This window comes from Thamnophis sirtalis, unplaced genomic scaffold (genome assembly GCF_051295495.1).
Source record: "Thamnophis sirtalis isolate CommonGarterSnake01/CBP01778 unplaced genomic scaffold, rThaSir2_p1.2 scaffold_6, whole genome shotgun sequence".
Classification (NCBI taxonomy): Eukaryota; Metazoa; Chordata; class Lepidosauria; order Squamata; family Natricidae; genus Thamnophis; species Thamnophis sirtalis.
In genome coordinates this window covers 95,688,054-95,711,318 of record NW_028261386.1, presented here as the reverse complement: position 1 = coordinate 95,711,318, position 23,265 = coordinate 95,688,054, and the positions used below count along the sequence as shown (strand labels likewise).

General features: G+C 40.7%; 1 protein-coding gene across 9 annotated transcripts in view; it reads left to right on the top strand.

The window, feature by feature from the left end:
• LAMA2 (laminin subunit alpha 2) overlaps positions 1–23,265 on the top strand; it is a 474,492-nt gene that overhangs the window by 254,064 nt on the left and 197,163 nt on the right. For all 9 annotated transcript variants that reach the window (XM_087718512.1, XM_087718505.1, XM_087718507.1 and 6 more), the window contains exons 13-15: positions 5,389–5,490; positions 7,447–7,652; positions 20,039–20,150. In XM_087718512.1, coding sequence (XP_087574638.1) covers positions 5,389–5,490; positions 7,447–7,652; positions 20,039–20,150 — 420 coding nt within the window. The remainder of the gene's footprint in view (positions 1–5,388; positions 5,491–7,446; positions 7,653–20,038; positions 20,151–23,265) is intronic.

The window sequence follows — 23,265 nt, the reverse complement described above, 5'->3', positions numbered from 1 at the left end:
TTGGGCAACCATTGAAATTGTGTAAAGTCTCCTGCTTGAGCATGGGGTTAGACTAGAAGACCTCCAAGGTCCCTTCCAACTCTGTTATTCTGAATAATAGCATTCCAATAATAGCATTGGAAGGAACCTGGGAAGTCTTTTAGATACTTTTACAGATACCTTTCATCATCCATTAGCTTTATTAGATTTTTAATTAGATTTTCTTTAATTAGATCATGTATGTTACTAAAATATTAGATCAAAGACAGAGGCTTTACACCAAATATGCATGCATGCATACATACATACATACACACAAACACATAGATTCAGGGGATACTGACCAAATGTGGGACTGCCATGGAATAAGCCTTGCTACAAAGCTCAAAGTCTATCAAGAAGTAGTGCCAACAAACAAAGTGGTAAACAACAAACTACTGTTGAAACTAAGTTCCTACACTATCTCCAGATGCCTGCATAAATGGATAGCCACATTCCTGTCCAACAGGCAACAAATAGTCAAAATAGGGAGGGCCCAATCAAATCTGACACCAGTTAACAGCGGTGTCCCCCAAGGCAGTGTTTTAGGACCCACATTCTTTCTGCTTTATATCAATGACCTATGTGATCGTATTAAAAGCAGCTGTGTCCTCTTCGCTGATGACGTAAAATTATTTAACACCACTGACAATGCTGCTGCCCTACAAAGCGACCTTGACTATGTTTGGATAGTCCTAGTGGACAACCATTTAAATATGGTTCTAGGCTACATAAACAGAGGGATAGAATGAAGATCACGTGAAGTGTTAATACCACTTTATAATGCCTTGGTAAGGCCACACTTAGAATACTGCATTCAGTTTTGGTTGCCACAATGTAAAAAAGATGTGGAAACTCTAGAAAGAGTGCAGAGAAGAGCAACGAAGATGATTAGGGGACTGGAGACTAAAACATATGAAGAATGGTTGCAGGAACTGGGTATGTTTAGTTTAAGAGAAAGAAGGACTAGGGAAGACATGATAGCAGTGTTCCAATATCTCAGGGGTTGCCACAAAGAAGAGGGAGTCAAACTATTCTCCAAGGCACCTGAGGGTAGAACAAGAAGCAATGGGTGGAAACTGATCAAGGAGAGAAGCAACTTGGAACTGAGGAGAAATTTCCTGACAGTTAGTGTTCTGTAGGGAGAACGAGGCAGGCAGGAACTGAGGCAAGGCAGATTGAAGCTAACACAGTTTAACAAGGCAAAATGCAAGGCAAACCTCGAACTGGCAAACAGCAACATTTGACAGCTGACAGCCCTTTTTATACTGGAGCTGTCAGACGCTGAACCAATAGAATGGCTGCATTCTCCTGCCAGCTGGCTGCTCGTGTCTTAACCAATCAGGAGCCAGCAATAATAGTCAATGGCATCATAGCCTCAAGGACTTAACACCCCTCTCCTCCCAGTTAGCACATGTGTAGTCAGCCAAGTACGCTGACCGGCATCGGCTCCGCCCCGATCATCTTAGTTCAGGGGCGATGGCCAAAGGAGGAGAAGCTGGGGGAGAGTCCTGTGGTACTTCAGGAGACTGCGCATCAGAGTCGGCGGGAAACCTGACCGCCATGGGACTGACCGGATTTTCAGGTAAGCCTGGCAACGATAACGCATCAGTGGGGGGTGTTGTGTGTGTTTCTGGTTGCACTGGAGCAGCCTCTGTTGGTATTAGTTCCACGGGGCAGGATTGGGCCTGCACCGGGTGCTGGTCTCCTGCAATGGTGGCACACTGTCTGAGCTGGTTGATGTGTCGGCGCCACATTTGCCCGTCACTGAGCTGGACCCTATAAGAGTAGGGGTCCAGTTAATTGTGTGATTTGCCCGGGCAGCCACCTTGGGTTGGCCCCATAGTTTTGGGCATAGACTGGGTCTCTCACATTAAAGGCCTGTGTGGAGTCGCCTGCGAGGGGACTTTTCTCTGCTGCATAACCAGGGTGTCCAGAGCCGATGACCCATAAGCCGTTCTATGGGACTTTGCTTGGTGATTGGGCACAGGGTTGTATGCTGTGCCAGGAGATATTGGGACAGCTTGTCCTGACAATTCCCTGGCCTCAGGCAGCCCAATGCCTCTTTAATCAACCAGATGGTTCGTTCTGCTAGGCCATTTCCGGCCGGGTGGAATGGGGCCGTCGGGGCGTGTCGTATGCCATGCTGGCCCAAAAACATCTGGAAGGGTGCCAACGTGAATTGGGGCCTATTGTCAGTCACCACCACATCGGACAACCCATGGGTGGCAAATAGCCTCCCCAGCACCCTAATTATGGCCTCTGAAGTGGTGGAGGGCATAAGTGCCAGCTCCACCCACTTCGAGTAGGCATCTATGAGGACCAAGAAGTTCTGTCCCAAGAACAGGCCAGCGAAGTCAAAATGGACTTGTGCCCTTGGAGCCCAGGGCATGTCCATTCCCTGATGGGCACAGAAGGGGGGCTGATCTAGATTGCTGGCACTGCTGGTAGGTGGCTACCCAGCTTTCTATTTCCTGGTTAATCTTTGGCCATCACAGGATGAATACCTGTAGCTTACGTTACTTCTCCAGACCTGCCTGAAACTGATTTGAAATCACCTGTGGTTAATGACGCTTAACAGAAGCCATTGATCAAAGTTAGTTCATATTTATGTAGGTTATCTAAGTAGGTTTCTTGGTGTGTCTTGTCTGTAGCTCAGATACCAAGTATGGCAATCAGGCAAATCAATCTGATTAAACTGTTTTCTATTATTAAAATTCAGCTGTAAGTCATCACCCTAAATACAGTTCCCTACTGAGTATCTTTAGGGCAATCTCAAGTAGTTTCCAAACTGGTCACTTATACAATTCTTTAGCATCATCTATCAACATTTAGTTCTGTCCACATTGTTATAGGAGTGCAAAACGTTAGGTGCAGAATAGCAATAGCAATAGCAATAGCAGTAGACTTATATACCGCTTCATAGGGCTTTCAGCCCTCTCTAAGCGGTTTACAGAGAGTCAGCATATTGCCCCCAACAATCTGGGTCCTCATTTTACCCACCTTGGAAGGATGGAAGGCTGAGTCAACCCTGAGCCGGTGAGATTTGAACCGCTGAACTGCTGATCTAGCAGTAGCCTGCAGTGCTGCATTTAACCACTGCGCCACCTTGGCTCTAATCAGAAGATTAGTAGGCTCTAATCAGAAGATTAGTAGGCTAATGTAGGGTTGGTATTCATTTACCTTTGCTTAGGTTCGCAAACCTTCGCTCACATGTGCCACCTCCATGCATGTGCTTAGCCTGCAGCACATGCATTGTGGCTAAAAAAAGTGCCTAAAAGAAACAGCATAGAGCCGGGGTAGGTGGGCAGGCCCACTCACAATTTCCGCTATAGGTTCGGGCAAACCGGTCCAAACTGACAGAATACCACCTAATTGCCCAGAAGGTGTCCTTGAAGTTTTATCACCTTTCTTTGAATAGCCAGGCCCACATTTAGTTTCCTAGTAGATATTCTTCAGTTAGTTATAGTTATAGTTATAGTTATAGTTATAGTTATAGTTATAGTTATAGTTATAGTTATAGTTATAGTTATAGTTATAGTTATAGTTATAGTTATAGTTATAGTTATAGTTATAGTTATAGTTATAGTTATAGTTATAGTTATAGTTATAGTTATAGTTATAGTTATAGTTATAGTTATAGTAAAAAGCTTGTGGCTTTCTTACCTCACTTCTTTTAAGACCTTAATCCTGCTCTCGACTGTTGTTTCATAGCCCACCTTTATTGTAAGTCATTTCCTTTACATATACATTTTGGACACATTTTATGAAACACAGTTTCACTTGTCCTGTTTTCCATAATGCACAACTCTTCCTTATCGGCATTTTTATATGCTGCTTTCCCTAATATACATATCTTTGACATGTAGCTTCTGCAAATGTAGCTTTTCCTACTTCTTCACCAAAGGTATATTATTTTGTATGAAAAAGCTGAATCAAGAAGAATGGATGTTAGCACATTCTATTACAACACTCCATATATTTTGGCAGATAACACAAATGTATTGTTAAACAAAATAATATGAGGCCTTCCTTATTCAATTCCAAGGTGAAGTTCTGTCGAGAACTTGCTGCATGAGTACACAGTGGTGGTATGGGCTTTCTGATTCTCATCCCTTTGTTTATATTTGACAATGAAATTTGCTTTATTCCAATAACTTAAAAATGAATTCTTTTTACTTCAATAATTAAACAAAATTACTGCAATCCTTTTTATATATGATTGATTTGCTTTTCCCCTGGAATTTTGCTTGTTTATGTCCCACTTTTATTGATTTTACAAATAACTGAAGGCAGCAAACATATCCAATATACCTTCCTCAGAACAGCAACCTAATGAGGTTGTTTGAGCTGAGAAGGGGAGGGAGGGAGAGAGACAGACAGAGACAGACAGAGACAGAGACAGACAGACAGACAGACAGACAGAGGAACAGAGACAGACAGAGAGACAGAGAAACACTAGCCCAAAGTCATTGGTTGGCTTTCATGTCTAAGGCAGGACTTGAACTCAATGGTTTCCCAATTTCTAGCCTGATGCCTTAACCACTACACCAAACACAATCAGTAAAGTGTTAATGCTTAACAAAATATATACAGCGATGTAACATTATAGTACTTTAAGAGTCAAAGGACTGTTGGCTTTATGCTGTTTTTGAACCAGTGATCAATGTGAAGCAAAAGGCAACATGCAACTATAAGAAAAATTATAGTGACTTTCCTTTAAATTAAATGTGCTTGACTTCCTAGGGACACATTTCTTCTATTTTAGATTATACTTTGTCAAAAAGGAAAAAAAAAACATTCTGTAATAGCAGTCTACTCCTCCAAGCTGCTGTCACAGATTGCCTCTGTAGTAACTCCGGACCTGGAAAATGGACATGGGGAAGAAACTGCGAATGGCAGGAGAGATAAACGAGCCCGTATCCCCCCAGTCCCTCCACCTGCTTTTGACAATATAATATCAGCCAAATACATGTTGGGGAGCTTTATAAAAATAGTAAGAAGCGAGAGATCGAGAGAGAAAGATGAAAAGAAAATTATACTGTAACATATGTTACTTCCTTTATGGTAGACCTTTAGGGGGAAACTTCTTTTTCTTAAGATGCCAGTCTTTACAAAGGGTCTAGAGGAACATTACTTAAACAACAGAGCATTGCCGCACTAGTTGTGGCAAAGAGAGATTGTGTAAGGACAGGGACAGCTCACAATGACACTTCCCTGGGAGCTCTCTATCATCCACATGTCCTTTCATTACGTGAGAAGTCTTTGCCCTTGAAAGTCCTATAATTGGAAAAGAGCCGTTCAAAATGGTTAAAGGCATGTTTTCTATTATATAACCAGTATCGTTCTTTTTTTCCCCTTTAACCACAGATAACAGCGGCTGGAGGACATCTGAGATTTACTGTTTCATATGACCTAGCTGGGGAAGAAGATATTGCTGAGGCCGTCCTTCAGCCCGATGTCATCATAGAGGTACAGTATTATCTCACTAGATGTGGATGAGTAAAAACTGCCAATAGCACACTGTAAACAGAATCCATAGGGCTAAGAAAGAAACTTACTGCAAGAGTTCTCTTCCTGAAAAGAGCTACCATATGATTTTTATTTCAAAGATGGGAAAGAGGGCAGCAGAAACACCCTTCCCCTTGAGAGCCAGTAGGCTCTACCCTTTTTATCTTCTGAAAAGTACTTAAGACATGACTTTTACTTCAAGAGCTGGTCTAGGGTGAGATTGGCATGAGTGAGGTATAATTGTGGTAGCAGGTCATTCTGATTTTGGTTTTATTGGATTTGTTTTATTGTTTGTATATACTGTTTATCTTAATGTTCAGTTAAAGCTGTGAAAGTTGGACCATAAGAAAAGCTGAGTGCCAAAGAATTGAGGCCTTTGAACTATGGTGCTGGAGAAGACTCCTGTGGGCCCCTTGGACTGCAAGTGATCAAACCAGTCAGTCCTAGAGGAGATCAACTGACTGCTCTTTAGAAGGCCAGATCCTGAAGATGAAACTCAAATACTTTGGCCACCAAATGAGAAGGAAGGACTCATTGGGGAAGAGGCTAATGCTGGGAAAGGTTGAGGGCAAAAGAAGGAGACAACAGAGAATGAAGTTGCTGGATGGAGTCACTGAAGCAGTAGGCGTGAGCTTAAATGGACTCCAGAGGATGGTAGAAGACAGGAAGGCATGGAGGAATATTGTCCATGAGGTCGTGATGAGTTGGGCATGATTTTGCAACTAACAACAACAACATATTATATACAATAACACACAAACACATACAAATATCTCTCTCTATCATATCTGTCTCTGCCTCTGTCTGTCTGTCTCTCTTCCTCTCCATCTATACATCTACAAACACACACACAGACACACACACACACAGTCATGTAAAAAATAAGTGCATTCTCTGAATTATATGGTTTTAAGTATCAGGAATTAGTAAATATCATCTGGTCCTTAGCAGTTCTTAAAAGTAGGTAAATACAACTTCAGATGAACAACCACACATTACATGTTATACCATGTCATCCTTTTATGTTATTAGGTACACAGTTTATGTAGGCTAGGTGTTATCCTTGAATGGGAAGGAAAGGGATTGCATTAATGCTAAGTAATATTCCAGAAGATGTAAATCATCCCAGAACATGATAATCACAGCCACAAAAGGGCTACTCTTTTAGGTAATCATTGTTAAATTTTATTTATTTTAGAAAGATGCACACAAACAGTATGTGTAATAACATGCAAAAATGGCAGTCAAATAGACAATGAAAATAAAACCCATTCTTTTTAAATGATATTATTCCTCTCATGCAACCTAGCTTTGTTTCAGCAAAATGCACAAGGACTCTTCCAATACCAGAAGAGGTTTCAGCTCATGCCTATAGGCCTTTAGCTACTCTAGAAGACCATTCAAAACAGAGGAGTGTGACTGCTTTATTTCATTGAAGTGCATGTGTTGCTGTGCATGCACACACATGTGTGCTGTGCTTTAAAACACTGTTTTAAGAAGAAACCTTTATTGAATCAAAGTATTCCTTCCAAGCTCTGCATAGAATTATTATTAAAGCATAATATAAAAGTTATCTGATTGAATACTCTGGACATAGCATGTGCTACTTATATTGTTTATATATTCATTTTGTGTTACCTCTGAACTACTTAATAATGAATCCCAGACAGAATTCTATCTATGTTCAAGAGAATATAAATATGTGATACCAGTTTCCAACAGGTGATCTGATTTACCTTTTTCTATTGTTGGCCATGTTTTCCTGGAGACAGTGGTATTGTTTCTAGAGAGTACTTCATCTGTATAAAACACACCATGCAGTATGCATTCATATCAAGGTGTTCTGCTCTTTAATAATGCAGCACTGAAACTTTGTTTTTTTTAAGTGTTTTCATCCTTGTCATTTTTTATAATTAGGGAAGTGGGTTGAGAATAAGCACATTGCAGGAAGGAATTCACTTGAACCCATTTGAAGAACACACAGAAGAAGTCTTACTGAAGCACAACTTATTCATGCTGCACGGCGCCCCAGTCAGCAAAAGGGAATTTATGACTGTTTTGGCTAATATAAAAAGACTTCTTATAAGAGCCACGTACAGCAATGGGATGAATGCCATCTACAGGTAACTGTTGAAAAAGCATTTTGTTCTCTGGTGAAATTCTATCATTCAGGGCTTACTTAGACTGTATTTTCTCTCTTTGTTGCTTTTAATTATGTCAGATAATTTTATATCATAGATCATTATCGCTCACTTTGTTTAGCCTGTAGACAAAGAATATTTCCTAAATGTTTTTTAAAAAAAACATTTTCAACTAACATTCCTAATCTAGAAATAAGAGATAAACTAGACTAATAATGGCTCAGCAGACCACCAGAAAAAATAAACAGTAGGCTGTTTATCATGCAGCCTAGGAATCTATTGATTATTATTCAGTTTTGTAATTAAATGATGTAAATAGAGTAAATAATACACAGTAACTCTATTCTCATAAAATGCTTAATCCAATCATCCACTTAGCAAGTGAGATCACATAATCAGTAGTTTGGCAGTACACAATCACATTACGTAAGCATTACCATTTGAGGTACCAAGAACTCATTTGCTTCAGGAGGTGGCATCCCTGAACTCTTAAGCTATGTGAGTGCTGGTAAGGATTCGTGGCACTACTAGCTTCTTCCCCATTGGCTGTGTAGAAACAAGAAGGCATTGTTTGGCTACTGCAGTCAGAGGTGTGGAGAATGTTTTCAGGATTCATGGACAACCATACTTTCCCAAATGCTGGGGATTTGAGGGGCTGGGGTCCAGGGATGCAAAACAGGTCAATTGACTGTATTTAGGTTTCTTCACAAGGTAATTGGTCTGTTGAATTAGTTTAACTCTATGATTGGACCTGCTTGGGGTTAAGTTTAAAAAGGTAAAGGTAAAGGTTCCCCTCACATGTGCTAGTCGTTCCTGACTCTAGGGGTTGGTGCTCATCTCCATTTCAAAGCCAAACAACCAGCGCTGTCCAAAGACATCTCCATGGTCATGTGGCCGGCATCACTAAATGCTGAAGATGCACAGAACGCTGTTACCTTCCCACCAAAGTGGTCCCTATTTTTCTACTCACATTTTTACATGCTTTCGAACTGCTAGGTTGGCAGAAGCTGGAACAAGTAATGAGAGCTCACTCCACTATGCGACACTATGGATTTGAACTGCCAAACTGCTGACCTTTCTGATCGACAAGCTCAGTGTCTTAGCCACTGAGCTAATCACCCTATAAATTTATTTTTATTATTATTTTATTTTTATTTATTATTACCACTTTAGCACCCTATAAATTTATTGATAGAATCAACTGAGTTCTTTTTGGTGCTTCTACAGTACACTAATTTTCTCAATGATTCAATTAAGCATGCTGAATATAGAGCCAAAATATATTATTAACAACTGGCACATTAAAAAAAAGAACGGCATAGAAATAATGATTTCCTTGTATAATTATAGACAGGTTTACTCAAAATTAAGAGCTGCTTATTTTCTTGCAATATAAATGAACACCATGTAAGTTTACATCAATTTAAACATCATCCAATTTTTCAAAAGAAAAAGCTTTTCTGAAAGCATTTGTAATGTTATTAAATTATACAGCTGCCATCTCATTGAATGATTTTCAGCTCTTAAACCAATTGAAAGTAGCAAGAGCAGAAAATAAATACATACCTGAGATAAAACAATAGTATAATGTCTAAAACTGAATATATTTTGTGTGGATTTTTCTTGTGTATATTTAGTTATCTGTTTATTTATTTTTTACTTTGTAAATTTTGCATGCACTTTCATTTGCAATTTTTGTATTAATAGACTTGTTTTGCAAAAAAAATAAGTGCAAACTAATAAACTGGATTGAAAGAAATTGAGAAAGCCTTTAAAACTGTAACAAGTTGTTCTGATGACCTATCACTTCACTATAAATACAAACCACTCGGCTCGTAAGTTTCTTCATAGCTTTGCCTTAACCTCTCATTGCTTCTCTTATTTCTTTGCGTATTCCACTTGAGCCTTCTCTACTACATCTCTTCTACCTTCATTCATGTCAAGGTCTTTGATCCCTTAGCCACCCCAGCTTCTGTTCCTTGTTTTTCTTGTTTTGTGCATGGAATTGGTTTCCTCCCCATATATACTGTTTTATCTCTTTCTTATTTTTCAAAAGCCTCCTCTAAAAGTAATCCAATTTTATGCCCGTGTTACCTTTTTTATTCTGTAAATAGCTAAAAGTCTATTTAATGTATCCAGGGTTAAATATAGCATCTGACATATTTCCTCCAAGGCATTGTCAAGGCAGTACAATTGCTTGAAGACCTCTGGAATATAAGAGAAGGTATTGTCTAGGAGAGAACAATTGATAGTGTCTGTACTAGTTTTGTTTGATGACACCAACTTTCCCTTTAAGAGTAGTCCTCTTCACATTTTTTGTAGCTAAGGTTTAATAAGCCCAGATACAATACACTAGAATACTATTTTTCTGTAACAATGCAACTCTCCTTAAAGCAGTTTCATTTAGTTGCTGTCAACTTTTTCTTTCCATTCTGAGATTACATTTTCTTCACTTTTGGAAGAAAGTTATCCACAAAGATACAAAACTGCTATTCTACATGTATCCAGAACAATCACCTATATTGTAAATAAATTACATGTATTAATTCTATTTTGTCATCATATACTGATGTTCAAAATGGAAAAAGGTTGAATAAGATTAGAGTGGGGACTACCGTACTTCCATCCTGAGGTCCCATTTTTTAAATTAACATTCTGGCACAGATAGGATCTATGCACCAGATCAGTGGTTCCCAACGTGGGACCAGGCTCCACAGGATGGTAATTTGATTTTTAATGGAGAAAAGTCCTTTTAGGCTTCCTCCATGTGAGTAGAGTTCACTTTTTGATTAAGGTAGGAAATATATGTCATGGAGGGAGGGATTGGGATTTTAGAGATGCTTAGGTGGGGCATGGCCAAAAAAAGGTTGGAAACCACTGCTCTAGATAAAGAGTTTTCAAACAGTGTGCTTCCAAATTCAAGGTTCAGAACTTGGTAGAATTCCATGAGAAACTAAGAGAGAACCAACCACCACCCCACAAAACCATTTGAATGCAACCAATTTTTATATAGTTCATTGGAAAGGGCAAAGCTTGCTGTTCGATTCAGAGACCTCCCCTCCCCCTGGAAGTGTTTGTGCTCATGAAGAATCTTCATATTAGGTGCATGTGAAGCAGGCAGCAGTAGTTCCAGATATTCTTGTATTAGATTTTGTGGTCTAGGAAGTTTGAAAAAAAATTGTACCTAGACCTTTGCCATAATTTTTTCTACAGTACACATTATTAGACCTGTGTATTGGTAGATCCAGGGGTGGGTTGCTGCCACCATTACTGCCAGTTTGGGGTGCAAATTTTTTTTCACATGTGCACTTGCTTTGTTCACACACACGCCAAACACACGCTACATGCGCATGCGCATTTGCAACTAAAAAGGTCTCTGCATGTGCAAACTGTTAGAAAAGGGGAAAAAATACATTTCGGCACTGAAAATTGTTCTGTGCATGCGCAGAACCGAAAATCAGGATGGCAGGGCCGTAGGAAAACCAGTTTGGGGGGCATGGCAGGACTGGGTTGCTGTTGGTTCCAGTGACCCAGGCCATCAAGTTACCTACGTGGTTTTGACTGTACATCTATTTTAAGAAACCCACAAACATGATGGGAACACATTACCTTGATATACACCATTAATATGTTCCTTTTTTTCTTATTCTGAAACTTTAGCATAGGGCATGATAAAAACAAAGATGATGAATATAAACAAGGGAGGAAGCTTCCATCTCAATATGGGAGATCAGCCAAAGTTCCTTCATACAGATATACCTCGACTTACAGTGCTAGTTGGGGCCAGAATTTCTATCTCTAAACAAGGCAATTGTTAAGTGAGTCATGCCTGATTTTACAATCTTTCATGTCATGGTTGTTAAGCAAATCACCACAATTATTAAGTGAATCACATGATCATTAAGTGAATTTAACTTCTCCCATTGACTTTGCTTGTTGGAAACTGGGACGTTCACAAATGACAATCACATGATTCCCAGGACACTGCAATGATCAGTACGTGCATGTCAGTTGCCAAGTGTCCAGATTTTGTTCACATGGCCATGGGAATACTATGACAGTCATAAAATGTGAGGACCAGTCATAAGCTATTGTAATTTTGAACAGTCACTGAATGAATGGTTATAAATCCAGGACTATCTGCATGTCTTTGCTACTTTATCAACGTCCATCAGATGATCATAACTGTGTCATTTGAAGCCCCAAATCATTAAAATGGGTATCACTGGTTTTTATTGAAAACATGCTGATAAATCATCAAAGCATATTAAAATGCATTGAAATATGTACCGTATTTTTTGCACTATAAGATGCACTGGAGTATAAGATGCACCACAATTTTGAAGAGGTAATTTTTTTGAAAAAAGTTTTTGCACTCTGCATGCCTCTAAACCATCTGCACACCTTGGTTTTTTTGCAAAAAAGGGGGGGCATGCAGAGCTTTGGGAGGCTTGTAGAGTGCTCCTAGGGGGTTGGAGGGGCCCAAAAACAAGCAAAATGTGGCCCATTTTTGCTCATTTTTTACCTCCCCAATCCTCAGGAGCACTTTGCAAGCCTCTGCACGTCTATTTTTGCAAAACGGGTGAAGTTTCGGTAGGGCAAAAATGCTGTATTCAATGCACAAGATGCACCCAGCTTTTCACCCTCTTTTTGGGGAGGAAAAGGTGTGTCTTATACTCCGAAAAATATGGTATTCATAATTAGCACCTAGCAATAGTCCCTCGTAGGATCCCTGCTCCGGAGACTGTCGGGTGTGAGTCCCTTCTGGTCAAGTTGGACCTTGGGGGTCAAGTGGGTCTGTTTCTAACGTACCTACCTCCCAACTGCATTACAACAGCCCTGCCTATGCTCCTTGAGTCAGGAGCCGAACTGGTGGTTGAGTTCCCCAGGCTTATAGTGCTGGCGGATTTCAACCTGCTGTCGCTCGGCGAACGCTCTGATGGAGCACAGGAGTTCATGGCTTCCATGACAGCCATGGACTTGACCCAGGTAATTCAGGGTCCGACTCATACAGCGGGTCACACGCTCGACCTTGTGTTTCTCTCGGAGCAGTGGAGACGTGATCTAGATTTGAAGGGCATTGAGATCTTGCCCTTGTCATGGTCAGATCACTTCCTATTGAGGCTTGACTTTCGGAAACCAATCCCCCACTGTAGGAAGGGGGAACTGATTAGGTGGTTCCACCCCAGGCGCCTGATGGACCCCATGGGATTTCAGACGGCGCTTGGTGAGATACTTGACTCCCTGGCCCACAGTCCGGCAGAGTCCTTGGTCGCTGCTTGGAATACAGTGGCGGCGGAGGCTCTAAACTGGATTGCGCCTTTACGACCTCTCTGCGGCAGTGGATCCAGGAGGGCTGCTTGGTTTACCGAGGAACTCCAGGAGATGAAGCGCCAAAAGAGACGCCTAGAGCAACGCTGGAGGGTTAGTAACTCCGAATCCGACCGAACACAATTAAGAGCCTTTGTTAGGACTTATCTAGTGGCGATACGGGGGGGGGGGGAAATGTGCTCATTTTTCCGCTCTTATTGCATCCACAGAATCTCGCCCAGCCACCCTGTTTAGGATAACCCGCTCCCTCTTGAAAGGGAGGGATGCGGGCAAGCCCTTACAGGGTAGAGCTGAGGAATTTGTTCAGTTTCTGTCGGATAAAATTGCTTGGATTCGGATGGACCTGGACTCCACCTGGACAGTACCAGCCGAGATGCCGGGGGAGGGTCTTGATCAGATTTTGTGGAGTGAGTTTCAACTTGTCGCTCCTGAGGAAGTGGACAAGGCCATGGGAGCAGTGAGTGCCTCCACCTGTTTACTGGACCCGTGTCCCTCCTGGCTGGTCTCTCAGCAGGGAGGTGACACGTGGCTGGCTCCAGAGGATTGTTAACACCTCTCTCCAGGAGGGATCCTTCCCGCACCCTCTAAAGGATGCGGTGGTGAGACCCCTCCTTAAGAAGCCTTCCCTGGATCCAGCCATCTTAAACAACTATCGCCCAGTCTCCAACCTCCCGTTCATAGGGAAGGTTGTTGAGAATGTGGTGGCCTTTCAACTCCGACGGACCTTGGATGAAGCAGATTATCTGGATCCCTTTCAGTCGGGTTTCAGGCCTGGTTACGGCACCGAAACAGTTTTGGTCGCGCTGATCAATGATCTCTGGCGGGCCAGGGATGGAGGACATTCCTCTATCCTAGTGCTTCTTGACCTCTCAGCAGCCTTCGATACCATCGACCATGGTATCCTTCTGCGATGGTTACGGGAAGTGGGAGTGGGAGGCACCGTCTTATGGTGGTTCTCCTCCTACCTCTCGGACAGGTCACAGTCGGTGTTGGTTGGAGGACAGAAATCGACCCCTAGGCCCCTCAAATATGGGGTGCCACAGGGTTCGGTCCTGTCCCCCCTCTTATTTAATATCTACATGAAGCCGCTGGGTGAGATCATACGCCGACACGGGATCAAATATCATCAATATGCAGACGATACTCAATTGTATCTATCTGTCCCATGCCAACTCAGCAAAGCAGTGGAAGTGATGTGCCAGTGCCTGGAGGCTGTCAGGGTCTGGATGGGAGCAAACAAGCTTGCACTCAATCCAGACAAGACCGAGTGGCTATTGATGTTGCCTCCCTCCAGACATTCCACCTCTTAGCCTGGGGGGTGAAATCATACGCCCGCAATTTGGGTGTCCTCCTGGACCCGCAGCTGACATTAGAACACCATCTGTCAGCTGTGACCAGGGGGGCTTTTGCCCAGGTTCACCTGGTGCACCAGTTGTGGCCCTACCTGGACTGGGAGGCACTTCGAATGGTCACTCATGCCCTCGTCACCTCAAGACTGGATTACTGTAACGCACTCTACATGGGGCTGCCCCTGAAGAGTGTTTGAAGACTGTAGTTGGTCCAGAATGCAGCTGCGCGAACGATACTGGGTGTATCTAGATACACCCATGTTACACCCATCCTCCACGAGCTGCACTGGCTCCCTATTGGTCTCCGAACACGCTTCAAGGTGCTAGTCGTTACTTTTAAAGCCCTACATGGTTTAGGACCTGGCTACCTGAGAGACCGCCTCCTGCCACATACCTCCCAACGACCAACAAGATCTCACAGGTTGGGCCTCCTCCGGGTGCCGTCAACTGGACAACCTGGGGGAGGGCCTTCTCTGTAGCTGCGCTGGCCCTGTGGAATGATCTACTCATAGAGATCCGGACACTTACAACTCTCCTGGCCTTCCAAAAAGCCACCAAGACCTGGCTGTTCCAGCAGGCCTGGGGCTGTTGATCAATGTCCAGCCCCACTTAGACAGAATGGATGGTGTGTAATTTTAACAACTGTATTTTTACCTTTAATTTTTAAATGCTTTTTTATCTTGTCTGTAAGCCACCCAGAGTCCCAAGGGAGTGGCTGGCACACAAATTTTATTAAATTTCAAATTTCAATAGCACTTAGACTTATATATTGCTTCACAGTACTTTACAGCCCTCTCTAAGCAGTTTACAAAGTCAGCATATTGTCCCCAACAATCTGGGTCCTCATTATACCGACCTCTGAAGAATGGAAGGCTGAGTCAACCTTGAGGCTGTGAGAATCGAGCTGCTGGCATTTGGCAGAATTAGCCTTCAATACTGCATTCACTGTGCTATCACAGCTCTTAAACAATTGTTGGGCTTGTTCAAAAGGCAACACATTTTTAAAGAGGAAATGCTTTACTGTCATGACCAAGTCACACTTTCTCTGGCCTAGACCTTTCAGAGACAATTAGTGAGAAGTTCCTACCACTTTTATTTTAGGCTGCAAAAAGTTCATTTCCAAAGTTTAAAAGGTCAGTAGTAGCTTTGTAGCCCATGTTTAGATTTCAGTACTTAAGGGGAATTGAAACCACTCAGTGAATTCAACTAGGGAATAATGTTGCGTGAAATGTAGACAACGTGACCTAGAAGCTTTCCAATAGTATCATATGGTACTGGTGATTTCCTTCCTTTCTTTTTAATCTCAGGATACAACAATTAATGTAATAGCAGACCGTAAACTGCACTGCAATTGCTTCAAAAGCTGCATCTTGTTTAATCTCGTTTGCATGTAGAAGTCAACAGTGTCTGCCACACTAGCAATCATATTAAATATTTGGTCTAGATACTTGAATTTCTCAAGTATCTCCAAGATCTGGTATCCCATTACTGACAACATTATGTACTTTAATGTCTGCTGAACGACACAGAGGAATAGAAATTACTACACTGAAGTGGGGAAAAATTGCACTGCAGCTTTTTTCAATGAATAAAAACTGTTAAACACATTAAAATACCATTTACCAAATAGCAGAACCTAATGAAAATTGGGACCATTCAGTGAATACAAATGTGAAATAATTCTGAGTTAAATGTTCTGTGTGTAACTGTTTCTCATTGCTCCAAATTATATTACATAGCACTAGGAAAAGACAATCTGTAGGTAAATAGGTTAGTAAAAAATACCAGTAAATTTTGTTGTGTGTAGATATTAAGTTCTTTAGATTAATTCTTGGCCTTAACAAATCATAGCATACGTTTAAATAACATTTTTTCTGCCTCATTTTAAAAGAAAATTTAGCAATGGGAATATAGAACAAAGACAACATCTTAAATATGAATAATGGATTTCTGGAATGTGTAGTACATGTTAAACTATCTCTGTTATTGGAAAAGTGCTTTGGGTAGCATGAAAAGTGAACAGAAGATATAAATGATTTTAAAAATGTATGTACTCCTTCTACACTGCATTTCTCAAAAAAAAATCAGGTGAATCTTCATTGACTCTAGTTTTACAAAATTCCATATATAGTAAAGTATATAAAACTAGACATCTAAAAGACTTATTGTCAAAAATGTTGCTTCTTCCATATTTATATCTAAATACTCCCCAAGAAATAGGGAGCCAGAAATACTGTGCAACATAATAACTTCTCAGATGAATTTATTTTTCAGTGGCCTGTAGGACATATGGACAACTAACCTCCTATCCCCCATCTCCCAAGATTTGGGAGCCTGAAGTTTTGAAACCACTTTGTAGATGAGCAGTGGTGACACAGTGGTTAGTTTGCAGTACTGCAGGCTACTTCTGCTGACTGCCAACTGCCTGCAATTTGGCAGTTCGAATCTCACTACACTCCAAGTTGATTCAGCATTCCATACTTCCAAGGTCGGTAAAATGAGAACCCAGATTGTTGAGGGCAATATGCTGACTTTGTAAACCGATTAGAGAATGCTGTAAAGCGGTATATAAATCTAAGTGCTATTGGTATTGCTATTGTAGATGCTATGCTATATCCCACCATGTATGACACATCACATAGGGCTCCTGCATGCATCCGAATGTTTCACTAGATTACACTTTTTAAAATGTGTAAAATTGACCTCCTCCCAGCTTCCTTAGCATGTAGAATGATGCTTCACCCTAAGGAGAGTCTCTTACTAATGGGTCAGATTAAAACATTTTCCACTGGTAGCATGGGACTATGTAAAGAATCACAAAAATTAACTACTTAGCAATGCTCCCAGAGGCACTGGTTAAGATGTAAAGAGATTTTATGTTCAGGCTTGGATAGTAACATTAGAATTAAAAAATATATTACAGTAATAGTAAATCAACTGGATTTTTATGCAGTTATATCAATTTAGATAAATTAGTTTATTATTTTTCTATAAATCCTTTATAGATAAATATGTGATGTATTACCTAATTTTGATTTTGATAGGATAGTCAAGGGAGAACTTATCTATAAAAATAAGTCTAAGTTGATTATTTTTCAAAACATTAAGTTTCAGAACAAGGCAAAATCCAAGGAACAAATCATTTTTCTGAAATAGTATAGAGTTTCCTGTTTGAGCAGGGGTTTGACTAAGAGACCACCAAGGTTCCTTCCAACTCTGTTATTCTGAAATAGGAAAAAAGTTTAAAACAAAAAGAATAAAGCAAATTTGTAGGTTCAGGAAATTTTTTTAAAAAAGAATAAAGAAAAAAATAACTTCCAATTTTCTTTTGTACAGATAGTATAAAATGATATATGTTTTTTCTCTAAGATTAACCATAACACACAGTACTGTTATAATAATTTTAAAAAAAACTCTAGTCATAAAATTCCAAAGTTAAAATTTCTTTTCTTTCAATTTCAAGCAAAAATATTAAAAGTGTTTTCCAAGTAGAAAGAAAGCAAAATAAATTCCTTTAAAAAAAAATCAAAGCAGTCACTTTCTTCATTTCTGCTCACTCTGTTAACTGAACCATCTATTCTTCCATTGTGGGATCTTATTAATTCTTCCATCTCTGTGATATAAAAGTGTTGCTGCTATTACCATGTATGAAAATAAAGTCCCGTATTTTTTTCAATCTGTATGTCCATCAAATCTAGAAGAAAAACCTCTGGTTATGACTGTACATCTATTTTAAGATTTCTCTGAATTAAAGTACAAATCTGGTCCCAATATTTCTTAGCTTTCTTAGATGTCCACCTAAATTAGTTCCATGTATATAGCCCTAGAAATTTTATTTAGTTCTTTCTTATTAAAATTCCTAAACACAAATCCTACCTGAGCCCAATTTACCTTCAAATAAACATATCTAGGATTGCTTCCTTAATGTTTAACATCTTCTGGTTAAAGATAACTGATTTGATTGTGATGAAGTATGCTCAGATTTTCATTAGATTTTGACTAATATTCCTAATTCAATGAAGTACAAGCAGGACTATTGCAAGGCAGTGATCTGGGGAAGGCTACAATAAAATTTCTGCTGCACTGAAGGTTTCTAGGAGTACAGTGGCCTTTATAATGGTCAAATAGAAGAAGTTTGGCACTGCCAGGACTCTTCCAAGAGCTGGTCACCTAGTCAAACAGCAATCAGTGGAGAAGGGTATTAGTAAGATAAGTGACTAAGAACTGATGGTCACTCTGACTAGCTCTAGAGATCCTATGTGGAGATGGGAGAGAATTCCAAAAAGACAACCATCACTGCTCAGCTGTGCTGGCTGGGGGATTCTGGGAGTTGAAGTTCACAGGACTTAAAGTCGCCAAGGTTGAGAAACACTGGCTTAGAGTTTGTTCCTCACATCTGAGAGTCTCCCGGGTGCTTTTTTACAAACTCTTTTAAGTGGACAATATTTCTGTGGGTTCTGTGGTTGCATAAGTTTATTTACTGAGCAAATTTATTTAGCTGCTCAACTCACATACAATGACTTTGGGGGGCATAACAGCATTAAAATCCACAGTTAAAAATCCACATTTTTCTTAATCCTCATCCCACTTCTAGCCTCCTAAATTCACCTAGTGATTGATTGATTGATTGATGGATTGATTGATTGTGCACCATGAAGTCATGGCTGACTCTTAGCAACCACATAGTTAGATTTCCTCTAGTCTACAGACTAGGCTCTTCATGTGTTCATGATACGGCAAACAGTGCTTATCAAATCTTTATTACTCTATTGGGACAAGAGTATGAAAAATCCCTTGTATAATAGAGAGAAAAGCTTTTTTTATCTGTCTCTCCTTATATTGATTAGTCTATAGAATCGTAGTAAAGAAAAAGCAGTTCACTTTAGAATAAGTATTTTTTCTATAACATCATTTCCCAAAGTAAAACATATTTCGAAGTAATGTCAAATCTATAAATCTAATTTAATATTTCATTACTTTTCAGCAGGGTAAGAAGATGTGTTTGACAGTTTCTCAGTCAGCCTAATTCTTGGTCTGCCTGCAGCATAAGTAAAACATGCAATTTACAAACTAAGAAGCCTTCCTATGGTTAATAATATTTGTGTGACAATGTTCTAATGTGGATTTGCTATGCTATACAGGTAGTCCTCAGCTTACGACCAAAATTGAGCTCCAAATTTATGTTGTTAAGCGAGAAATTTGTTGTGAGTTTTGCCCCATTTTACAACTTTTCTTGCCATATACATGAGTTACATGGTTATTAAGTGAATCAGGTTTACCCATGGACTTTGCTTGTCAGAAAATTGCAAAAGGGGTCACGTGATTCCAGGACATTGCAATGGTCATAAATGTGAATCAGTTGTCAAGCATCCAAATGTAAATCACACGACCATGGGAGGGTGGGGGGTTTATAAGTATGAAAAATGGTCATGTCATTTTTTTCAATTCCGTTGTAACTTCAAACAGTCACTAAGTGAACTGTTGCAAGTCAAGGACTACTTGTAGTCTAAACATGACTACTACCAAGTCAAAAGAGACAGGCAATCTTTGGATAACCCATTTTACTTTTAACATAAGTACATGATCTATCCTTCTCACTCGCACCCAATCTAGCACAGCAAATAGTATGAATACAATGTTACCTTTCTAGATCATTAGCATTTCCTCTACTTTATCCTTATATACTAGGTTGAGTGGTGTCAGCCTGGAATCTGCTAATGACTTACTGCCTGGACAAAAAGATGCATCTGCTGTTGAAATTTGCCAGTGTCCTACAGGATATTTGGGTTCGTCCTGTGAAGTAAGTATCTTAATACAAAGCTGTTGAAGGATTTTTCTGTCAGTAAATATGGGGGTTGATTGAAAACCAAACTCTTTCAAGTAGACCACACATAGAATTATATGCATATCCGTCTGCTGGGGTCTGAATATCGGAATAAGCTACAGGTGATAGCAATAGAAACAAACAGAACCTCTCTGACTTTAGGTGATTGACAAGCAGGCACCATCCAGGCCACTAAAGTGTAGGGGGCACTGACTGACTATAGGCGCCAAAGTTTGGGGTGCACCAATGCCGCCAACCTTTCCTAATCATTCCAAAAATGCAAATCTTTTTGACATGGCCATCTGTTCATGATGTTTATAGATACCATATACTCTTAAGCTGGCATTGTTTTCCATAAATCATCATATTCCACCTTTTCTATCCTCCACATAACTGTAATGAAGAGGTTTGGAAAGTGTTCCTTTTGGTTTTAATTAACTTTGATTTACCATAGCACCCAAATCTAGTTGGGTGTGCTTAATTATAGGTTGTATATCACAAATTGTATTCAATCTTTGGAATATTTCATTTAACACTGTGTCTGTCTGTCTGTCTGTCTGTATTTAGTGTCATATATATACACATACATACACACACACACACACATATAAATATGTGTGTGTGTGTGTGTATGTATGTATGTATGTGTGTGTATATATATATATATATATGATACAATTTGATGTTTTTAGCTCAGTTAAAAAAAACTGAAAGCTTTCTTTAGTTCCTTATCATTGTAAATAACTTTACAAATAATCATATTTATGTATTATATGTCAACTCAAATGTATCTGAGATATTTTCATTTACAGAGTAGCAATCTTACGCCTGGGAACACCTACGGGTGACTTCTGAACTGATATGCATGGAATTGTGTGATATTTTATATAATGTTCATAACATGCAGCCATGAAACTGTCCTTCGGGCTTAATCACTTTATTTGTCATTATATTTAAAAACTCTGAATACTCAAAATCAAAATATGTGATATGATTTAGAATTTCAAAATGAAGCAACACATTCGTGCTTGAGACAATACATAGCGCTTTTCATACAGATAGTGTGATTGTCTCCTCCCCCTCCCATACACACACACACACACACACACACACACACACACTTTTCCCCTGGGATGATTGATTCATCAATTTAGTAAGTGCAGTCTTGTTGAAGGTTATAATATGTAAAATCTGAATATTTTCAACCAACTAATATCTAGTCTATATTTGGAGTAAGTGCATGTATGCTTAACTAGCACGTCAAGGTGTTGCTGATGGAGCTTTTAAATGCAAAAATTTGAAAACTAGGTCTCCAAGGAAGGATTTTAAAAGCACAAAGGTGTTCTGTTTCACAATACTATAAACAATGTGCCATTTATACAAGCACTCTAGGCATTTACTTGTCAGCTCTCTTCTTTTAAAGCACCATGATTTTATATATGTTATTTAGGTCATGGAGCCTTGATTCTGATAGCTGATATAATCACTTCTTTATCTTATTATAAATACTAATGCTAAAAAAAAACACCCACCAAAGGTATCTTATAAAAGGCTGATGATAGATTTTGAAGGGTTTTGTAGAGGTTCAAAAAACCAGCAGCTTGGGTGTCCCGGCTCCACCAGCAGCTTGGGTGTCCCGGCTCCGTCCAAGCTGCTTGCCCTCATGCTCCACCGCCTTGCCCCCCTGCCTCCTCTGATGAACAATCCTGCTGCCCCAGCCTGCAGCCAGCCCAGCACCAAGCTGGGAGGATGAGGAGGAGGAGGAGAGCGGTGAGTCCTTGTGCCAGCTGGCCGGCCAGGCAGAGAGCAGGTTGGGCGGGGGTGGGGGCTGGCTGGCTGGGGAGGGGGGATCATGGCCGCTCAGGTGGCCCCCTCTCCAGCCAGCTAGCCCACCAACCCCCCGCCCGAGCTGCTCCTCGCCTGGCCAGCCGGCTGGCACAAGGACTCACCACTCTCCTCCTCCTCCTCCTCCTCCTTCTCCTCCTCCTCCTCCTCCTCCTCCTCCTCCTCCTCCTCCTCCTCCTCCCCGCTCGGTGCTGGGCTGGCTGCAGGCCGGGGCAGCAGGATGGTTTGTCGGAAGAGGCAGGGGGCAAGACGGTGGAGCGCGATGGCAAGCAGCTTGGATGGAGCTGGGACACCCAAGCTGCTGGCGGTGAGGGCCACCTGAGCAGCAATGATCCCCCCTCCCCAGCCAGCCAGAGCCAGCCCACCCCCCCACCCGACCTGCTCCCCGCCTGGCCAGCCAGCACAAAGGAGACTGGTGAGGCCCCGCCTCCCTTGCCTCTAGTGACTCTACGTCTCTGCTATAAATTGAGGACTACCTATATATAGGTTCTTCTTTGAGGCCCAGTTTCTTGCCATATCAAGTCTTTCAAGACACATCCCGGTTGAACTGGCTATTCTAAAACTCTAAGAGAAAAGAGGCTTGCCAAGGCACTTTTGTTATTACTATGTACATTACCACCTATTGGTCTGTCAAATGTAAAACAGAAAAGCCAATGCTTTTTTTCTGGATGGAATTATTGTTGTTGTTGTTGTTGTTATACAATTGTATCACAGCGGCCAGTTGTTTCTCCGGATTTGGCATTGGTTACTAATCGCCCCCCCCCCCGGATCTAGGACGTCGTAACGTATTTTCGTAATATGCGTGCAGATCCAAGCAGTGCGGCTTTTTGCATTTGACTGACGGTGATTTTGTCAATTTTTAACTGTTTCAAATATAATTCCAGTGCTTTTGGAATAGCACCCAGTGTGCCAATTACCACTGGAATTACCACTGCTGGTTTGTGCCATAATCGTTGAATTTCCATTTTTAAGTCCTGGTATTTTGCGATTTTTTCATGTTCCTTCTCGGCGACCCTGCTATCACCTGGTATTGCAATATCTATGATTGTGACCTTATTTTTCTCAACCAGTGTGATGTCTGGTGTATTATGCGCCAGTATTTTGTCTGTTTGTATACGGAAATCCCACAAGATCTTGACCATCTGATTTTCGGTGACTTTTTCAGGCTGATGTTCCCACCAGTTTGTTGCTGTTTTAATATTATAATTTTTGCACAAATTCCAATGGATCATTTGTGCTACTGAAT